The sequence below is a fragment of the Labrus bergylta genome, chromosome 13 (assembly GCF_963930695.1).
Source record: "Labrus bergylta chromosome 13, fLabBer1.1, whole genome shotgun sequence".
Lineage (NCBI taxonomy): Eukaryota > Metazoa > Chordata > Actinopteri > Labriformes > Labridae > Labrus > Labrus bergylta.
Window position 1 is genome coordinate 29,265,715 of NC_089207.1, and position 22,969 is coordinate 29,288,683.

Below are 22,969 nucleotides of genomic sequence, written 5' to 3' on the forward strand. Positions count from 1 at the left end.
AATGCAGCCCATTACCGTCACCCTGGTTGTACTGGAAACAATGTCGTCACATTGTTTACACTTCTATTCATTTCCATATTTAAAGTGTGTGAGTGTATTCAGATAGAAAAGTTTAATTTGGAGTTTCCCCCACCAGAATTCAGATTATTTTAAGTATGAATTAAGAGGATTAGATTAAGTTTTTTTTACTCAGATCCAGTGAACCGAAGCAGATGTACTGGTTGGTTAATGAACTAAACATTGTGAGATGCAGACTGTCTCGTCAAAGCCCCTCTGGGTGGTTTTCTGTTGGTCTCTTAAGATGTGAAAAGCAATAAAGCACTACATCATCTTCTTTAATTCAATATATATCCCAGCAGCAATAAACATGGATGTCACATCTAAGAAGAGCCGAGCAACAGACACCTCCAGCAGGGTGTCTTATTCCATTATGCTTACACCCAATCCCTGCTGATGACTTTATACCCTGGGGATCAAAGGGTTGCAGTCGCAGACACATGACCTGGATCTCAAGTCTCACTCAAATGTCAAGAGGTGAAGCTGGGACATGCCGGCTTGTTCCAACACGGGGTGTAACTCAGTAAACGCATACTAACAACACATCCTCCGTGGCTGCTTGTAAATGAGCCCCAACATTACTACTGGTGGTGGTGGGGAGGGAGGGGGGGGCATGTTCACAGTTCACCGAGTGCAACACGGGGGGGACTACAAGGAAACCAATGTTGGATTTCTTCCTCTCTCTCTCTCTCTCTCTCCCTCTTTCTCCCCCTCTCTCTCTGATGATTGAAGTTGCATTTTCTCTGCATTCTGTTTCTTTACAGTGCAGTAGGTCTATAAATATTCCTTGTTGTGTTTACAATCTGATATGTGCCCAGACATCAGTGTAGAGGATGGGCCTTTGCAGCATGGTGTGTATCAGTGCTTCTCTTGACCCAAAATAAAGTGTGTAAAAAAAACAGCCCTGTTATTGTGTGTGACTAAATCCAAGCCACAGACTTTAGCTTTTCCTTTAATCGGACTTCGTACATGTACATGATGAGAACTCCAAACACTCCCAGGGCAGTTTGTTGTACTGCTGAAGCTGCACTGAGATTACATTGCTTCAAACAGAATGTTACAGCGTGATAAATGGATTCTGTATATTTGCTGTACAAATATTAAGCAGTAAACAATGATGTTGGAATCTCCTTCAGCTATTTAAGATTTCTACTGTCTGGCCTTCTCTCTCCTCGAGCAATCCATATAGTCTTCAACACTGTTTTCTAGACAGCACCTTTAACTTCCTGAAGACGTGCATCAAGAGAGAGAGCTTTTTCACTGTGAGAAATAACGGGTGGGGGGGGTTGGATGTGTGCTAGACCTTGGGCTTGTTAAAATGTTAAAATGTGTGTGGAAGTCTTCGTTTCAGCTGAGGTCAAACGCTGAATATTTTCCCACTGAATAAACAAGTGAAGCAAGTGAAAGTTTGGTTGTGTGATGGCTGTAAGCAGCTGATTTTGAGTGTTTTCATTTCCTGCTTCACTTTCACCTACCTTAGACACTCTCTGGGCGACCTCCCGGCCAACGGAGAGCCCCTGGACAAATGTGCGTGCAGCGATGAATGCTCGGGTAACCTGAGCCTTGAGCTTCCTGGGCACGTCTCCAAAGGGCTTCAGCTGATCCGTATACTTGCTGATACACTCCAGATAGTCCTCTGTGATGACATACTGCGAGTTGAGCAGCGTGAACATGCGCTCCAGCAGCCGCGACCAAAAGTCATTAAGCATTTCCTCCAGGTTGACGTTCCCTCCCGTGTAATAGCGCTTCAGCTCAGAGAACAGGTTCTCAAAGACCTCTGCGTTCTGCATGTACGGCTTGCCGTAAGTCCTCACAAACATCTCGTTCAGGGACCTCTCTGTGTTCTCCAGGAGCTCCAGGAAGAATTCTGGGTAAAAGAAGAAGAGGAAAGATGTTTACTTTGTGCCTGACGTCTGTTCATGTGTGAGGTGCTGTTCATGGATGATCTGCAGTGTAAAGCCTGGCTCACACTGCAGGATAATCGGGCCGATTTGAGCTCCGATTCTTCCTTCCCGACAATTACAGGGTCGCTCTCAACTCCAATCTTAACGTCCCCGATCTGGCTGGAGATTGTCCGGGACGCCCCGATTTATTTCAGACATGTTTGATATTTAGAATTTAAAATCTTGATGATTACGTCATGAAAGGGTCGGCCAGAAGTTGTGTGTGACTACAATGGGGACTGTAGTCATTCTGGCGGTTTTTTTTGTTTTGTTTTCTGTACAGATCATCAGTGCAGCACTTTTCTGAAACTTGTATCCATCTATATCTACGATTGTAGATCGTAGATATATACAACAACTTCCACTTCCTTCTCTTTCACCAACCACCGTCCTTTGGAGTTTTCAAATGAGACTTTATTAACAATTGTCAACGCTCCGTCCCGATTTCACTCGTACAGTGTGAGCCAGGCTTAAGCCTTCTATAAATTTAGGAATAAATAGAAACACAGCAAATGACTTTGAATGTGTAATTGTAAGAGGACAGCTACTTAAAAAGAAGTCTGCTGGGTTGTAGGCCAACAACAAATACAGCTTCAATCAAAAAATTCAAAAATAGTATATGAATTAATGCTTTTGATGTTGACTTCATTTGAAGAGACTTCACAGCTTTGTTTATTTTTTCTCCAGCAAAGTGCCTCAGACATTGCTATTGGAGCCCGCCATTTCTGAAAAGCAATAAGTTCTTTGTTTGTTCTGTATGAGGTCTGCATTGTCCCTTTCTCATCTGTAAAGCAAAAACATACCTTCCTTTACCCTGATAGAACGATATACTGCAGAATGGCTTCCAATATAAAGTTCACACCAGAGTTTTTGCTGCAAAAGCTGGAAGCCAAAGGATGTCATATGAAGTGTGATCAATTATCTTTCAGTATGATTGATTCCACACATTTGTCTGTGAGGTTTGCAGCCTTTCTGCACTCGTCTTTTCAGACACCACTTGTTGTTTGCCTCATGACCGCCATGACTCCCCAGAAATTGGGATGAGGAGATAATAATTCCGACCATCTGCTCTCCATAATGATAGTCCTGGCTTTTTAAGGACAAATATTAAAATTTAAATAGCCCGCAGAGCTCCACAGATATAAGTGAAATAGTTCAAGAACAGTCAGAGGAGACTCCACTACAGAGTGCTGTTTACAGATTGGATTGGGGGTATTACTTAATATTATATCAGTTTCAAAGAAGCTTTTACAGATTTTACAGAAGCAGCAAAAAGAGTTGTAAATACAAAACTGACATACTATCACTTCTTAAAGCTTCTGTAAGGAGGTTTAAGTTGAAACCGACTGAAAAGAAAACCGATGTTTCGAGCCACAGCCGCCCATAATTTAGAATTCTTTGGATTTATGTCGTATGATTGAACCATACAAATGTAGGTCCTGTTTGTCTTGAATACTAAATGCTGTACTCCGTGATGTTGTTGGCCGAAATCCCCAAAAGACAACAACCTGAAGACTCTAAAACCGTTCACAGTTGTGATAGACTGTAAAGAGTCTGGTAAGACTTATAAATGGGTTCACCAACTTCAATATTTAACCCACTGCTAATATGAAAATGGATTAGTGCAGCTTTAAGGTCTCCAGTGTCACAGACGCAGTGACTGTTTGAAAGCACAGCGACACTGTGAGCAGAGTGTATAAAAGAGAGGTGGAGATAATTAAAAATAATGAGCTGAGTGACTTTCCCTGTAACAGCATGTTATCTATCGTACATATACCTACCTACCGTGTGTATCACTCATTCAGCATGGTCTGTATTATTTGTAAAGCTGTTCATAGAAGCAGGTTACATTAAACAATCTGAGCACCCACTAAGAGATCCATCTCTCTGAGCCATGCACATTACAATCAGTCATCAGGATGGCTCTGACATATAATGGATTTGAAGCGGTCACAAGGGCTCAGCACTGCAGGTAATAATACTGATTAGACACATTTAGGGAAACAAAACGGCATTATTCTCAATGACATAAAACAAAATTACATCTGATTAGCTCCATCAAGAGCTGCCCTATTTGTACACCAACATGAGAAAACAGGAGTACATACGACTATGCTTCATCTCCAAGGAGTTAGGACACATGTGTTTTTTTAGTTTTTTCCATTATTATCTGATTGAGACAAATTTATTTTTAGCTGCAACACACAGCCATGATAACACACTCGATGTTAGCTTGGAGGGTAAAGGTCACATTTGCAACGGAAGAAATGCTAGATCTTAATCCTGCATTAATCTAGTCAGACTAAAAAAGTGCTTTTTTTATTATTCATCATCGGCTTCATGCTTGTTTAAGGCTGGTTCTCTTTATTCTTATCACAATGAATTATCATTCATTAGCACATCTTATCAGGTAGCACTGAGCGTTAACTGTAAGACTCCCCCTGGGGATCTGATAAAATTAGATTCACTTTCACACCTTTTTGTGCACTCTGTAAAGCATGCGAATTTTGTCTTTTATGTATTATGAGGACATGGGAAGTTTTTTTTTTTTTTTTTTAAAGTAAGTGTGGTTATTTATGTATGACTACATGAAATAAAAAAGCAGCCATACTGCAGAGCTCCAGGCATGATTTGTGCTTCAGTCACTTGTTCTGAGCAATATATGAACTGATTAACGACAGCTTCAAAAATTCATTTCATTTGAAAACAATGAGCATTCTACAGAAATTTTTTAAATCATTCATGTTTTAAGGCCACTGCTGCAGCTGAGCATTACTGAATATATCTAATGTAATGAAGGCCGAATACAGCGTTGATGTGACCTGTTTGTATTTGATATGACTTTGCTCTGTGTCGGTGTGATTATGATGAATAATGACATTAAGGACATTGGATGACCACAGCTAATTCAGTGAAAAGTCAGACTCTAAAAATGATAGTTAAGAGGTTTGTCCAAAAGAGCGGCAGAGCAAGCAGGAGGATAAAGATGCTAAAAGGCTTGACTGGAGTGATTCTTAGACTCTTAACTCGCTAGGAGTTCATTCCATTTTGACTGATAAGGCTCGGTTTGGTTCTGATTCCTCACTGTGTGCACAGATTTCTGAGGTTATGCTGAGCCGTTTCCTCTGTGATAAAGACAAAGCTTGTGTCTCTCTGTTTACAAAGCTAGTTGCTCTCAAAGAAACCTACTGAGTAGAGCTCCCCTAGATGTCAGAGATGTCAAATATGTCAGTAATCGCAAAACAGAGCGGTTCTATTTCAAATCTTTGTGTTAGATGATAGAAAAAAAGGGCAAGGAGCATGTCTAACAGTCATAAACCAGGCACAGTTTTCAGAGGTAGTTGACTCTCAGCAGTCCTGAATTAATATGACTTGATTGGTTGTAAAGACACGGCAGATTGAAGCAGCTTTGGATGGGATAGTATTTACTGCGTAGCCTCACAGGTACATGGCCTGCAGAATGAATTACTGCAGAGCCTTCTGAACTGTAACCAGCAATAAATAAGGAGGGTAAATGTTTTTTTGTTTTTTTTTAACCACAATTTCCTCTAACTCATTTGAGTATCAATCTTTAAAACACAAAACAGTGTGATCAGTGAACTATTGCATTTAGCCTCCTGGACACATTTGACATCAGTGCATGTCCTAATCCATATTAATACATACGCAGGAAGTAAGCTCTGCCTGACATGGATAATATGTCCTGTGGACATATTGGAGTATTTGGGTTGTTAAAGTCCAGGCTGGACTTTGCAGGACCCAGGTTTCTTTGTTGGCTCTGGATTGGATTATGTCATATTTTTGCTTAAACTTTTTTTAAGAGGAATATTTTCTGAGCTGCTAAAAAATGCAAGAACCTGGCTGTATTTTAATTTACTCCTGTAAATATAAATTCTGAAATTCCTTGAGGGACTGACCAATGCTGAAATGCTGCATATAAAACTTGTGTTTGGATGCTTTTAACAACCAGTCAAGCTAGTTTATTTCCACACATTTCCATTGTATGACATTTAAAGAAATATATTGGCTTAAAAAATGTAACGATGGCATTAGTAAGCTAACAACTGGTGGAATGATCGCATCACAATTTACAGGGAACGGAAAAAAACCTAGAAGAATCCTCTCTCTATCACTGCGTGTATGGAAGATATTATTAATTAACCTACTAAGGAAGGTGGAATAAACAGGTCAGAAATGTGAGAGTGAGGGCGGTTTGTTTAAGAATGATTGTGAGGGGCGCCGGTAGACTATAGTGGTTAGTGTGTGCCATGTACGGATACATGTACGGATACATGTAGTCCTCCCAGCAGACAGCCTGGGTTTGAATCTGACCTTTGGCTCTTTTCCCGCATGTCATTCCCCAATCTATCTCTCTTGCAATTTCTGATTCAATCCACTGTCCTGTCTCTAAAATAAAGGCATAAGAAGCCCAAAGGAATGATTTTGAGTGGTTTTCCAAAATGGACAGAAACATTAAAAATAAACCCATGTAATCTATTTCTATATTATATATGTAATAATATATTATATTATTATATGTAATATTATACTATTTGTAGGCATCGCTGTGATTTTGAGTTAACAAAAATCCGACTTAAGTGACCAAAGCCTTTGACCACTCAAAACGTATCAGTTCACCTTGGAGTCCAATTTCCTTCAATGCATCCATAAGATTGCATTTAAAAAAAGGGATAGGAATAATGGTCTAAAAAGCATTTTCCACATTGATCGTCGTGAATTTCATCCTAAACCCTGAGTCGAGAAAATGTCATATTTAATTATTTTACCATATTACACATTTATGTGAAATCATGTCATATGGCCATTAACATTGACCTTTGATGAGCAAAATCTAACCAGACACACTTGAGACCAAGTTTGTGCCAAATTAGATTTTTCCTCAAGGTGTTCTTGAGATGTCGTGTTAACAGGAATGGGGTTCTTTTGCTGTCATCACCAACAGAGACACTCTTGAAATGCTGTTACATCAGGTGTTGAGGCATTGCCATTGTAAGGACTGTCTTTAAAAACCCCTGTGCAATGACATTTATTAGTTGTTTTAATTACTTTAAGTTCTGAATTTGATTTCAAGGCCACCTGGGTACCCAATGAGCCGAATACACCAACAGAAAGACAATGAATTTACTGATGATTAATCAAAAGTTTTCTTGTTAAATACAAACCTGCCAGTAACACTTTTTCAAAACAATCTGTAATTTATATATAAATGTCCCCTGCGTAAACAACAAAATGAACTTGTTTGGACCTCATGCAGCAGAAATAACAGCTTTTATCTCCAGCAGAGCCTCTCAATGTCTTCTCCTGAAGGACTTCGGCCAATCACAGAAGGAGCCCATCACTCACTCAGTCATTAGTGAAAAAGCATGGAACACTTGCTTGGTATGCAGACTCATTGAACTCTCATTCTTGTACATGTAAGTGGCAATTTTGCTGCCAAAAGGGTACTTCTAATTCTCCATGTCAATCAAAGCTGGGTCGTTTTATTGGTCTGGCAGGAAGTGCTGGTCTACTGAGGGCTGCTATTGCTTTGCTGGTATACAGAGAACATGACAGGCTGACCGTTCATGTCTCAATTTTCTTGTAATAGTTCCTGAAGCTTCCCTTTTGTGAGTCAGTGGTAGTTAAAAGCATTATGACAATGTGAGAAAAATAATGGTAATGGTGTCAAGACAGTGATTTCTGCAAAAAAGTTCAGTTATGTTATCTGATGACATTTTCTGTATTACCTTTCGTTATCATACCTTACACTTTCAAAGTATTTCTGATTTTTCCCCCAACAAGTATATCCATAAACATAGAGGTTGGCCCATCCAACTCACAGGGATTACAACACCTACAGGCATTTATATATAAAAACCCTGCAATGTTTAGAGAGACAGTAAAATGTCTACTCCAACATACTCTTCCAGTCTTCAGCTGGATATTCTTACAGGACTTCCTAACAGAAGAGGGATTTTATTGAGCCAGCAGACCCTTTATAGCACCACTCAGACAGTCAAACACTCTCTCACCTGGTAGCTGGCAGCACAATGCAGCCGCATATGAATAGCACTGTTTTCTTTAGAACTGTGGAACCTAACAAAGGCAGCGAGTGAGAGCATATCTCTTCTTGATCAGCTTTTCAATGGCTACCTTTAAATAGAATATCATTTGTAACATCAAAACTTTCTTTTAACATTCAGAAGACAAATGTCAAAGTGTTGAGCTCCTGATGGATGAGGTCTCCGTAATTAATAATACTAACAATCAAAAGTACAGTTTGGTCCTGCCCTTTTTGTAAAGTGAATACATTTTGTTAAGAATTGGCGCTATACAAAAATAAGATAAAAAAAAGAAATAAGATTCTCTCATTCATTGTTATGCTCTGGAGAGGAAACAACTTTCATTACACAAGAGGAAAAGGAATAAATGATATACCAACATTTTAACTCATCCCCCTCTGGGCCACATTTACGCCGTCATTCAGTAGAAAAGACATTCTTGGATACAAACAGTAACTCAAATTGTTGGAGAAGGCATAAAACCACAACGGCGTAAATTTGGTTTTATATGCAGCATTTCAGTATTGGCAAATCGCTCAAGGAACTTCATATTTGTTTTATTTATAGACTTTAATGTATATTCAACAAGCTTCTCACATTTTTGAGCAGTTCCAAAATGCACCTGCAAGAAGTGTTTGAAGTGGAAGAATGCTTAAAAAAGCACAACATAATCCCATCAAGTCAAATCTGGAAATGAACAACGTAAACTTACAAACCTTTTTGTGTCCAAAAGGCATCATGTTCAGTTTTTTCTTCAGGTACAGATTTCTCCCTCGGTCTACATTTATAATGATATCTGTATGCGCAGCTATCAGATGTAGTTTCACCACACCTTATGGATTGTGATAATGGGAAAAGGAAGAGGGGATTGTGGTAAACCATCAAAACATACCACATTTTATTTTTGATTGTGATTAAACCAACAGTAACACAGAGATGACACGTTTTATTTTCTGTTTTCTAAGCTTGGGTATGAAATTAGTGTCAATCATGGCTATGTGCATTTTGTCGTGGAAAAAAAATGCATCTTAATTTCTATTTAGTGCCAGATGCTAAATGTTTTTAACGACTGCCAGCAGATTTTTCAACAGAAATAACAACCTGTGAGTGAGTTACTTCAAAGAAGACAAAGTGTGGAGGAGTGAACACATTAATATTCTGTTTTGCTACACAGCACCATGTTGTTCATGGTCAGAGGAGGGACAGGGATTGACTTATTGTTTACCAAAAAAAGAAAAAAAAATCACTCTTCTCGGACATTCGACATGTGTAATAATCAGCCTAATGATGGATTTTGAAACATAAGTTCTCAAACAGGGAAGGTGTATTTTTAAATAGTAGTTACTTTGGCTGCATGTCAAACTTTATATTTCCAGATAATGCTGTTTTTTTCTTCTTCGTACATTCTCACAGCTGTACTGAATAACACAGGTTGTTGTGGATATTTCAGTATTTCTGCTCGGCTGGTCTTGGAATAGTTGAGACTGTGCCCTCTTGCTGTGACACACAGGCTTGTAGTGTCAGGTATACAGTATGTGTGGGCTGGCCAGCTACTGTCAGCTCCAGCAACACTCAACACAAACTCTGCATAAAGAATAAATAAAATACACACATACACCGCGTCTGTGTAGGAGGGACTCCAGAGCCAGGTGCTAAAGAGATGGTAAAGAGCATCTCAAGGAACAAATAACTGTGTATTGTTTGGATCTTTGTGCTCAGATTCAGCATCAACACCGGTACAATTATTCAAGCAAAGGAAGAATAGTTGCTTTAAGAGCACTGCAGAATGTAATATAAAAGAAAATCAACTTTTAATAGACTAAAGAGGCATTTTGTGTAACACTTACTTGCTGAAACCAATAAGCACAAGTTCAAACACTACATTTATTTAATAGCATATAAAGACATGGTTGAAATCTTGCAATCAATATCATCAGCAGACATCAAGTCTCGAGTCAGCCGAGGGCTGCAGCGCTGAAACCTGCATACGGCCTCTGCTTTGACAGTGATGAAATAATGGAGAGTGGCAGCAAACCCCAAGAGGAAAGAGGGGTGCCTGGAGTCATGCATCTAAGTGCTGCTGCACAAATCCCATCTCCTCCCTCAATGGAGTCCTCCTTTTCACATCCACTAGCAGCTGATCAAAATATCACTTATTTATTTATGCAAGCTTCCAGGAATCACAGCTGAAGAAGTTTCCAGGAAAAAAACAAAAGAAACAGACAGATATCACCCAGGCGATGTGACACTGAGTTTCTGGGCAGTGTACATCAGTTTAGAGTTGCGTGCTGTAACTGAAGAGCGTTCATTTCATATAATATGTTGAATACTCTGGGAATAAAGGGAGACATATTTTAACTAAAAGCCGCCTCAAGCAAAAGACAGAGCAGCGGTGGTCCTTTCAACTTAACCACTAGCATCGTATCAAAATTTTAAATTGTGGAATTGTGGATACACTAGTATCAACCTGAAGACAAAATGACTGTGTTACTGATGGGGTGAGAATGACAAGAAAACGTGGGCTGGAGATGACATCATGAAGACCTCTGACCACCAATAAAAAATGGATATTGAACTAATGTGAACTTCGATAATATTCCCTCTCATTCCTGAGATATTACAAACGGGATGGGTATAATGGAAAGGTGTTTTTTAAGGACCTTCTACAAACAGGATGAGGTAAAGTTTATGAATTCTTGAGTTAGGCCTAAGGGAAATCTTTGACGATGAAATTCTAATCAGTTCATCATTGAGTCCAAGTGGTTGTTTAGGCATAATATGAAGCTATTACCTCAGGGCATCTGGAGAGAAAAAAAGGAAATCGAAAAGAAAATTTGAAAAACAGAATGCTTACATAAGATCAACTGTTGCAATGGAGCTAAACTTTTCTGATACTAGCCTAAAATGTAAATTTTTTATTTGCTTTTCTTTTCCATGAAGCTTTGATTTCATGAAAGCGGAAGTTTGTTTCTATGCAGCAGTCCATTTCATGCACAAAAAGTCAGGGCTACAATTCCCTTTTTTTTCCAAAGAATTCAACTTATGCTTCGATTTTCTTGATAAGACTTCAAAAAGACCTTGTACTAAGTCTCAGCACATTCCTTAAACTGAAAATAAAGCTTCAACTTTTTGGTGTCTTCTAGTATTTCCTCATTTCATAACCTTAGTTTTTAGTACTCACAATATTTCTCCTTTTAGACACTTTGTATTCAGTGTTTCAGGGAGTGCTATGAACACAGTTTGTTCCTGACGTCAGCTTGGCAAAGTGTAAAAGTTACAGGCACCTACAGAAGTGATGTAACATCACATTTTCAACTCAAGAAAATTAAATCTTATCCTAGGGTCAAGATGTAGGCGTTTGTTTTAGGAGTCTCATCAAGAGTTTTGTCCACACGTTCACTTTAAGAGAAGACATTCTTTAAAGGTTTAACACTGATGATTATGGCTGCAGGCTGCAGTCCTAATAAATGAGTAGACAATGCTGACAGGTGGCCATGCTTGACCGTTTCCACCTCCATAACCCCTCACCATTGTCCACAGTGATAAGCTGCTGCATCCCACACAGTGTAATGTCTGGAGCTGGAGGGATTATTATTTCTCATTAAACTGTAACTAGAAGAAGCAGACTCCACAGAGGAGGATACCAAGAGGGAGAAGTGGAGAGAGGCTCAGTAATGAGAACATCTGCCCCGCCCCCTCCAAAGCAGAGGCTCAGTGGTCAAGAGAGTCACAGTGCGGGCTATAGGACACGATCACACACCAACAAACTATCTCAATAATGCAGAGTTTGGCTTGATGCTATTTTTCAAAGTTCCAATCTGCTGGGCAGGGAACCATGTTTGACTAATCTAACAAGAGGGATCTTCACTCCAAGGCATATTAATGAGATTTCCACATCTCGTCTCCACACGAGGGAGGACAGCTTCAGAAGAACAAACAGTCAACCTTTTCAAGCACATACTGTATCCATCCTTTGATTTTGACCATGACCATGGAAACTGTTAGAAATAAAAGAGACACATTAGGAGAATTAACTTGTATAAAAAAGGACTTACCATCAAATCTTTTGTGTCGGGAAACAAAAGTGCTCCTCAATTCGTGACTCATTTCATCAACCAGATTCTCAAAGTCCTGTTTACTCTGTTGGCCAAATTTGTCCTCCATTTCCTGGGTGCAACATGTGTTTCCCTGGGGACATACTCGAAGATGTTCACCTGCAAAAAGATTTTTAAAAACAAGGTTTTAGTCGTCTTGATGAATGTCACATGAATGGAGGATAAAAAAATCGTTTAATTTATCAGGAGCTACGGAGTTCTTATTGGAAGCTTTCTTTAACCCCATGGTGTTTGGAACTGTAAGATGTAAGTGAAACTCACTTCTACAAAGCCACAGGAGGTTCAGCTTCACTTGTATTCAGAGCTCTCACTCGATTAAATTTCCACAGTTCCACTTTGGAAGCATTTGAGAGGATTACTGTATTTAACTGTCAGGTTCTCTTATATAACTTTAAATGTTACCATAGGCTGTGGTTCTGAGATCCAGCATGTGGTCTTAATTAAGCAGTAATGCATTCAAAATATAGTATTGCTAACCTTAGCCTCCTGAAGTTAATGCTACAAGGTCTACCAAGCTCTCCTTCCCTCATGACAGGTTTATAACAGCTCTGAGCCATGCAGCAGATCTACAACTTCAACTTCTTTTTCTAAATAATGTGTCTTTAGGGTTCAGGATTAGGGTTAGACAATCATGCAATATGCACCAATTGCTACTTATTTTGTTAAGGTCTGACCTGCTGATTCCCATTTTGACCAATTCTGATTTTCTTTTTCTTCAAAGAACTATAAATGACAGCAAAAAAAAAGTTTTGTACATTTTTATTAATGGAATTTCCATTAAATGTTCATAATGAAACACTGACACTTAATTGTAAACTGAACCAGGTTACATTACAGACTGACACCTCTACTCTCTTCATGCTCCGCCTCTTTTTGTTGTCAACTTAAAGCATGACCTGAGTTGTTATTCATGTTTTTCAGCAGCTGATTCTCATGTGAGGCGGAAACTTGATGTTGATGACATGGCGTATTAAAAGACAACATGATGACCTCGTGTACAAACAGCTGTACTTCCTAAACAACTGCATACGTTGACATCGATCAGGAAAGGTCTATAAATCGGCACAGAATCAGATATATTACACAGAACTGGTCGGTCACTGATCACGGCCAAACAGGCTGAAAATGAGCCGGTCACCACCAGCCAATCAGGAGACAACTGCTAACATGTTTTCTCACACTGTAAATAACTGATGAAATTGGGGAATTACAAAAGTTAATCAAAAGTTAATGGTCTATTGTTTACGTCTCCCGTGAAGCCATCTTAATAGACACATAGACAAAGCAGACTTTATTATGAGGATCATTTCTTCATTTCACAGTCAAAAACTACAGAAGTAAGCTCACAATGAAAGATTTCAGAAAGCACAAAACACATTTGAGCTTCACTTAATCAGCCTTTGAGGGTGAAGGAGCATGGATTTGCAAATTAAGAATTTGATTTGTGCATAAACAAACATCTGGCTACTAGACTGTAACATATTGATCAGTATGTGCAAGAGGAATTTTGACTACAATGAGCAGACAACAGATTTAACTCTTTTGTTAAACTTTTGTTTCACAGTAGATATTGTCATACAAGTAATTATTTCATATTATTTAACATTATATACTATTAGATAATTAATACAAATGAATATCTATTATTTATATTACATAGTTGAGTTAAAAGGGGGTAGGATTAGATAGGTTTAAGGCCATGTAATGTTGTGTTTATATTTTATTTGTTTTCATCATATCTGTAATTACAGCATTTCTTTTTTTTTTTTTTTTTTTTTTTTTACATGTTCAAAATAAAATCAATCAAACATATCAAAGTCAAACAAACAAACAAAAAATCCGTCAATGGAGCTTAAAACTTGTACAGAAGCACTTTTTAAAACTTGTAGACATGAATCTGTTCTTATGAGGTTAATGAGTGGTAAAGGGGAGGTCGGGTTTATTGTGAGCTGAAATCTCATTAAAAAAATTAACAATATAAAAATTCTAATTCAATAAAAAATGATGATACTGCAATTCTTATAGACTGTGTCTAAATTTACAATGTCAACTTTTTCAGAATCAGCATGGCACAAATCTTACAATAAAGACAGTGTAGTTCATGGCTGGGCTATAAAAGGTTCTTAAGAAGAGAATACACCTCACATTGATAACCACGATAACTTTGGACATATTTACTCAATATGGATTCATCAAACAGCCCATCACTAGGCAGAAACAGTGTAGGAAACAGCCTGTAAGTCTGCAGCTTTTGCTTGCATGTTAAGAACCTGCTGGAGGACACATCCACTTCTCCACAACAAAGCAGTAAAGAAAACCGATGTCTTTTTAACTATAGAAAAATGAGACCAAAGGGATGAGCGAAAATATCACCAAATATGAGCAAATAGTTTACAATGAATGGTTACATTAACTACATTTTGTGTAGGTTAGTGGTAGTTCAGTTAGCAGGTGCATCATCAGTCTGCCAGCAGATTACCCCACCCCACCCAATCCATTTCCAACCCCACCCCGCCCAACCTGATCCCAACCCCACCCCAGAAGTGCTGTGTCTGCCAAGCTGGAGAGAAATGGATTGTTAATGTGGTCGTTCCTATTCTTCACTTGTTGGGATAAAAGCGTCCGCTAAGTGAATTGTAGAATTGTAGGAATGTAGTATGTGTTCTGGTTTTAAATCCAAAACCTAAAAGATCAATCGATCAATGGGCGGCTGTGGCTCAGTTGGTAGAGTCGTCGCCGCTCAACCGGAAGGTTGAGGGTTCGATGATTCTGATTTTTTTTGAGCAAATATGGCTGATGTGTCCTTGGGCAAGACACTTAACCCTGAATTGCTCCCGCTGCTTTGGTGGTGGTGTATGAATGGCATTAGTTACTTCTGATGATACTACATAGCGATCACTACCATCAGTGTGTGAATGGGTGTGAATGGGTAGGTGTGACATGTGGTGTAAAAGCGCTTTGAGTAGTCGGAAGACTAGAAAAGTGCTTTATAAGCTCAAGTCCATTTACCATCACTAAAAAATTTAATTATAGTGAAGATCCACAACAATTGAAATCTTTGGCTGAACAAGAAAGGCGTTCATGTCAATGTTAATAACATGTTTTCCTAAACAACCATTGTTGCAAATCTTTTCTTTCAGAGGAGAAAATCAAAAGTGTGGTCTTAACATGCATATTATTGGAATTGCATCACTCACATCAGATTCTGAAGGAAAATTATTGTGATTGTTAGCTGTGGCATATTTCACAAAGATCCAAGGTTCCCTTTACAACTGAAATGAGAATGCATCCCGTATCTGGGTTATGTCAAATGACTAACACATTTTTGCAGTTTCATTCATATTTCAATTGTTTCCTCTGTGCACATGTTACAATCCCATCCCTTCTCCCTACACAAAGAACCGTGAAACCAGTTTGCTCTCAGAAAATTCAGATCTAATGTACACGGTCATAAACGAGCATGAGCTTCCAATCAGACAAAGCAGCTGTAAGCAGATGGCAGCTGTGAAATCCTCCCTGCATGCAGCAACAGATACACTGCACCGCAGCAGAACAAGAAATGGTTTCCACTTAGAGCACAAGATTATTTCCCAATGATATCTACAAATGGTAACAGGAAGTGTTTTTAAGAACATCCAGAATTTATACAAATAAAAGGTTTACCCAGAATTGTATTTTATCATTCAGCAGAATTTCACCCAAAAATATACAAGGTCCAACTTTCTGTGGGCAATCAAGTCAGCAAACAATTCAGGCAAAATAAAAAGGAGGCATCCATTATTCACATGTTTTTTGGGTATGACCAAGCTTGCTGCAGTGGATTTTCTATGTAATGATGCATGAAAGCAGTTAAGAATGCAGAAACTCAGCATTTACAGCTGCAGTCTGTTGCACTTTTAATGACTCTATAAAAAAATAAGAAGCATGTGCTGCCTGGGTCTGAGAGAGGGTAAAACAATACATGAAGAATAATGACAATATTGTGTGTAAAAGAAATATCAACTGAAGGTTTTAAACCACATCTGGCTGGTAGAGTAAAAGCTCAATTTTAGTAACAGTTGTCTTTAAGTATGTCTGATATGAAATGTGTCTTTTAAAAGTTCATTTTCCACTAATGGTATTTTTTTCTCACTAAAAAAACATTGTGTAAAATAACCACTTATTGACACAGATATAAAAAACATTGATGTAGGATCATCAATTCCACACTGTCTCCTATTAGTCCCTCAGGCTATACAATTTGAGTGCAGACTTTTCATCAGATATGTCAAAATAAGGAAATGGAAAATCAAACGTGACACAACAATCCTACTGTGCGCTGCGGCAGTCTCAACAGAGCCATCACTTTCAAATAAAAGCCTGTCATACATCAACATATGGGAAGCTGCTTTCAAGGGACTTCACCACTTAGCAAAGTGCTGTGACCTTCCTTGCCAAGGTTAAAACATCACTGTGTCCACACAGATAATCTATCTCCTGGAGCACACACTTTAACAAGAGGCAGGATGGAGGGTTGACTGGACACTTCTTTAAAGCATTTTTTTACAGGGACAAACAAGAATTACTTCTAAAAGAAAACTGTCTCTTTACTATGGACCACCTTTATCAACCTACCTTTGTGCACTGGTGATACTGCATGTTACTCATGATGAGAAAAGGCATCGTCAGTTGTTTTTAGTCAACCCAAAAATGTAATTATTGGGTTTAAAATAACCCCAATAACTATTTTAGAGTCTAGAATGTGGTGTATGAAAAAGTTCTGGTCCACCTACTGTAATGTCATGGACCATTTTGGAAGACCCTTTTCTCTGTAAACAGTAACACATGTTGGCGTCCAGCAGGACACACCAGAGACTAGATACAAACATTCTAGAAAAAAATAGCTTTGTCAGAATGCAGAAATATTGACGCAATGGCAAAATACTGGAAAACCTTGGCAACCACCGAACAAAAATCCTACAACCAGGCTTAGCTTTCCTCAAGCCTTTGTTTCTATCCAACAATGTTGAACAGAGCAGCAGCCTTGGAGTACAGCAGAAGCCCCTGGCATGAAATGACATACATGACGTTTGTACGATGCAAGTTCTTACACTATACTGTAAAATTACAGTAAAATAAAGTGCTATTTTTTTATAATAGTGTAATAGTGATTTGCTTTCTGTCAAGTTTGGACTAGCGTGTCTGCATTGTGATTTAGTAACTGCATGTACAGTGACATGTGGACAGAGGGATGTATACGTGATTTTAAAGCATGGGAAGAAGCCTATGCAGGGCTTCACTTGTAATGGGTAAAAAATCTTTCAATAAATACATTTACCCCAAATGGATTCATTAAATCTGACATCAGTTGGATGTTTGCACATTAATGGTCAGAGAGGACTTTTAATTGGTAAAAGTCAGTGTCAGTGCTGCTCCTACCTCACCATTCCAGCACCAACAGGGGGTCAGCATTTCACCATTTCTGTGTCATTCTGACATTTACTTTTACTAAACAGCAACTGGCCAGATGTGCAGCTTACTTGGCTTTTGTTAGTAACTATTTTGTTTTTTTTTCATGTGAAAGCATAGTGTTTTTTCCAGGCAGAAAAGCGTCAGTGTCTGTGCGCCAGGAGTGCTTGTATGAAGTAGTTGTGCGCCCCTAGTGGACCTGTGACGGTATAAACAATGGGTCTTACGGGCAAAAAGTGTAGTTTTGATTAATAAATGGTGTTCTATACCTATCGTACTCTGGGCTTGTTATCGAGGTATTATCATAAACTGAGATTTTGATATCTATACATACCTAGAAGCAACACATGAACACTTCAAGTCTACTGTTATAGCTGAGTAGAGGGGAAACATTGAACAGGATGTTGTTCTTTAAAAACTGTTCAACTCATATTTTGTCTTCCTCCTTAATGTCTCTTACTCACTCAATCATGCAGAGAAAAATCAAGAATTATATCCAAAAAAAATGTGTCTAATCATTTACCAAAACTTCAAGATTTTAACAACTACTCTAACACCCTGAGTGTCAGCTTTCAGACTGAAGAACTGAACGGTTTGTATGATTCCAGAGAGTTTCACATGTTTCAGGTAAATGTATTCACAGAGCTTTGGAACATCTCATTTCTTTACTTATTTGATCTACATTGAGCTAACTCGTATGCTGATGGGTTTTAGTCTTTTTACTGGCACCAAAGTTGAATTTCCACCTGATGCTTCCTTGTATCAAAGCTGACCTTGACAAGCATTTAGGACTAAAATAAACTCAGTCATTTAACCCAAACATTGTCCTTGTTCTGTCTGGAAAAGATTCATAACCTCAACTTGCATGGAGTACCAGCACTGTCTTACAGTTTGTTATAAATGCACACAAAGCAGCAGATCTCACTCTCACTATCATACTGACAACAAAACAAGCAGCAAGTTCAATACATGCTCATGGGAAGTCACTTTAGTTCACACAGCAACACTATGAGGACTGAAAAGCTGAAAAATGAAAGACGCTTGATTATGCACGCACTCAGTGATTCATTAATACCTATACTGTATGTGCTGTAATCATACTGTAAGTCTCAATTACTTAACGTCGCTCCAATCCCTGTAATCAAATGGAGTGTCAATCAAATCAGCTCGATTATTACCCTAAGTTGATGTTGAAAATCCACCTTGTTAGTGCTGGACTGCTCACATTTTGTAATGTCGTACAGCATTTATTCCCACTATTCCATAGTGGAATTACAATGTGAATAGACTCTGTTGTTAAAGTGTTTAAAAAGTTCAATGAACTTCACTGGTGCCTTTTTAAAACCTCTTTATTCACCTTACGTCAAAATGAAGGGATTTATTATTACCAGACAAACTAAACCATTAAGACAAAGATCAACTCAAATACTCAAATTCAACTTAACACAACAACACACACGCGCACACACACACACGCACACGCACGCACGCACGCGCGCACACGCACACACGCACACACACACACACACACACACAATCCCTGGCTGAGAGGAACAGCAGTCCCAACTCCAGAAGCCTCTCCTCCTGAAGTCAACACTGTGTTTTCATGTTCTGTGGCCAGGTGTGCCTCGTTATGCAATCAGAAGCTTCACCTGGAGACAACATAAGGGTAGAAGAGAGAACAAACTACAGCTGAAACACTGAATTCAAAACTGTGATTTCATTTGATTTGTCATTCACTTTTCTGACACAATACCGAAAGAAGTGGACAACCCAATAGGACAGCAATGCTTTTTGGTTGCTCATCATCATTCCTGCAAAAGCGCAAAAATAGAGAAGCTGAAATTTGACAGATACCCAGGGTGGTTACTTTAGGGAAGCTACAAACACTAAGTATATCATGATTCCATGTCCTTTTATTTGAACAAGTGACATGACTTAAAACGTAATAAGTAAAAAGAAGAAGATTTACTTTATTGATCCCCATGAGGGGAAATTTAAGTTTTTACACTCTGTACTCATGCAACACACACATAGGCTGAAGTATATACACACATGCACACAAACAGGATCATATGGACATGCACTAATGGAGAGATGTCAGAGTGATGGAGCTGCCCACAGTGGGCGCTCCTGAGCTGATGGTGGGGAGGGGGTTTGGTGCCTTGCTCAAGGGCACCTCGGCAGTGCTCAGAAGGTGATCTGGCACATCTCCAGCTACCCGACCAACTTCCAAGCTTGGTCCGCACCGGGACTCACTCATTATCTTAACAATTAACTCCTCCTTCTCCACAGGTACCGTTCCACCATCTCTCAAACTTGCTGCTGTCACCCCCATTTTGAGAAAACCTGGACTCAATCCTGACATCCTAAACAACTTCAGACCCATCTCCAACCTCCCCTTTCTCTCAAAACTTCTGGAGCATGCTGTTGCTTCACAACGCAAAATCCACCTCTCTGCCAATGACCTCTAAGAATCATTCCAATCTGGTTTCCGTTCCCACCACAGCACTGAAACAGCTCTCCTCAAGATCACCAACGACCTTCTCCTCTCCTCTGATGCCGGAAACCTCAACATCCTCATCCTACTGGACCTAAGCGCAGCTTTTGACACCATCAACCACTCCATCCTTCTCTCCCGCCTTGAAACCACATTCAACATCACCGGCACTGCACTCTCCTGGCTCAAATCATACCTCTCGGACAGATACCAGTTCATCAGCATCAACCACTGCAAATCCCCCACTGCTCCTCTCTCCCAAGGTGTTCCTCAAGGTTCAGTACTAGGTCCCCTCCTCTTCATCATGTACATGCTCCCCCTTGGTCACATCATCCGCCGCCATGGACTCCAGTTCCACTGCTTTGCCGACGACATCCAGCTCCACATCGCCACCAAAGTCATCACTCCTGCCACTCACTCAGTCCTCACTGACTGCATCACAGAAATAAAATCCTGGCTTCAAACCAACTTTCTCAACTGCGACAAATCAGAAGTCATCGGCCCCAAATTCCTCATCAAATCCACCAACAACTTCTCCCTTATCATCGATGGCTCCACAGTGCTCCCTTCCCCCCACATCCATAACCTTCTTCGACCAAACCCTCTCCTACGACAAACACATTAAACAAATCACCAAAACAGCCTTTTTCCACCTCAGAAACATCTCCCGCCTCCGCCCATCACTCTCATTCTCAGCTGCCGAGACCCTCACCCATGTATTCATCACCTCCAGATTAGACTATTGCAACAGTCTCCTCTATGGTTCACCATCCAAATCACTCAAGAAACTTCAATACATTCAAAACTCCGCTGCTTGTCTCCTCACACACTCCCGCACTCGAGATCACATCACCCCTGTCCTTCATAACCTCCACTGGCTCCCCATCCCCCAGCGTATCCACTTCAAACTCCTCATCATCACCTACAAAGCCCTCCACAACCTGGCTCCCCCCTACCTGTCTGAGCTCCTCCATCAGCACACTCCCACCCGCACTCTCAGGTCTGCGGATGCAAACCTCCTGTTCCCCCCCCCTGCAGGACCAACCTTCGGTCCTGGGGGGACAGGGCCTTCTCCATTGCAGCTCCCACCCTCTGGAACCCTCTCCCTAAAAACATCAGAGACTCCCCCACACTCACTTCCTACAAGAAATCCCTAAAAACTCATCCACTGACTCTCATCCTCTTCCCTTGACACTATTTCTATTTTGTATTGTTCTTAGTTTTTGCTTTGTTTTTTTTGTTGTTTCCTGTCAAAGCGTCTTTGAGTATTTAGAAAAGACATTAATCGAATTTTTTATTATTATTATTATTATTATTATTATTATTATTATTATTATACGGATATAATACATTTTTGAGTGCATTTGAGTTCCTGAGCATTCCAGCACGAAGTTCAACTCTCAGAAGTGTTCATCAGTGTACCTGGCCAAAGACACCCGCAGCATATGTTCTCTGCCATCTGCCGTGTCCCACAGTTCCCCCCTGACAAACTTTTTATACACCAGAAGCAACTCTGATGTCACAACAAGTCACATCAGTTCAATACCAAAACACAACTGCACATCTTTTTTCTTCGATAATAACTTCAGGTTTTTTAGGGGTTTTTTTTCTTTCATCTTTTTGGTCATTCATTGAAAAATGCATCATCATCATGATAGCAGACATATATGTCAACACTTCCGCCACCTTAGTAAAGTTGAAGGAAAATGCCTAGGCAAGAGACATTAACAGTTGTGTACAGTGCTGCAAAACTGTAAATGAACAATTGTACAGTTCTCCATAAACTACACACAGCTCATTAACTTTAAGTATTTCACAAGCTTCACCATTCCTGCACCAAATGACACTGCTTTCACAAAAGTGTAAATCAGAAGAGGGCCCTTTGAGCCACCTTTTCTGGCCTTGCCCCAAACTAATTAAGTTCTGGTCAGATAATGAGCTTCATGCAGCAGAACAAGCAGCAGAACCCAACATCTTCTAAATCTTCCTCACTTTCATCTAAAGACAATACAATATGGCTGTTGCGAACAGGAACATTTAACTCTACAGGAAAGTGAATATGTATGTACCTTCTCAGTTCTGCAATCTTTGACAGAATGTGGCAGCCATTCTTGTTTTATTTACCAAAAACGACCTAAATAGTTTCTCTTTGATACCATTTGATGTGTCTACTCTGCTTGGAACCATGTATTTGTGTACACTGTGCAAGACTATCGAGACACACTGTGACTTTTTATTGAACATTAGGTGCTGATTCTGTTACTCACTATATTGTTTGGTATCCAACAATATTCAATATTCAACACATTTCTTTTAAAAATTGAAAAATGCATAACCTTTGTAACACCACACCATCTCAATTTTATTGAAACACATAAGTCGTGTGAGTGTCATACAAAGACAAACTGCTGTGTCTTTTGTTTGATAACAGTGACATGTTCTGTTTGGTGCGTTTAGGTAAAAAAGAAAAAACACATGGTTATGTTTGGTGGCTTAAAACTATAAAAATTGCGGTTAGGTTGTGTCTAATGTATGGAGGATATAGTCCTCCAAGCCGGTGTCTCGGGTCAAGTTCGAGCTGTGGCTCCTTGCCCCTCTCGACTGCCCTATCCATTAAAAGGGAAGACACCCCAAAATAACTTCAACATTTGGTTTTCACTTGGGACTTGAACCCTGGTCTCCTAAAGGCCCTTGTTGTTCTCATGACCACAATGCTACTTTCTTCAGTTCTGTGGATGCTGGTGCTGACAGTAAAGGGAACTTTATACATCCTGACTAAGTATTGGCATGTGATGATTGTGGAATGGGAACAGGTCGATAAGTCAAATCCAAAATAAATGCCAT

At 39.5% G+C, this 22,969-nt stretch overlaps 1 protein-coding gene across 2 annotated transcripts in view; it reads right to left on the bottom strand.

Annotated features, from left to right (window-relative positions):
- Window positions 1-22,969, bottom strand: part of gpc6b (glypican 6b) — an 89,289-nt gene that overhangs the window by 53,731 nt on the left and 12,589 nt on the right. For both annotated transcript variants that reach the window (XM_065962339.1, XM_065962338.1), the window contains exons 2-3: window positions 12,118-12,276; window positions 1,533-1,924 (exon numbers count right to left, since the gene is read on the bottom strand). In XM_065962339.1, coding sequence (XP_065818411.1) covers window positions 1,533-1,924; window positions 12,118-12,276 — 551 coding nt within the window. The remainder of the gene's footprint in view (window positions 1-1,532; window positions 1,925-12,117; window positions 12,277-22,969) is intronic.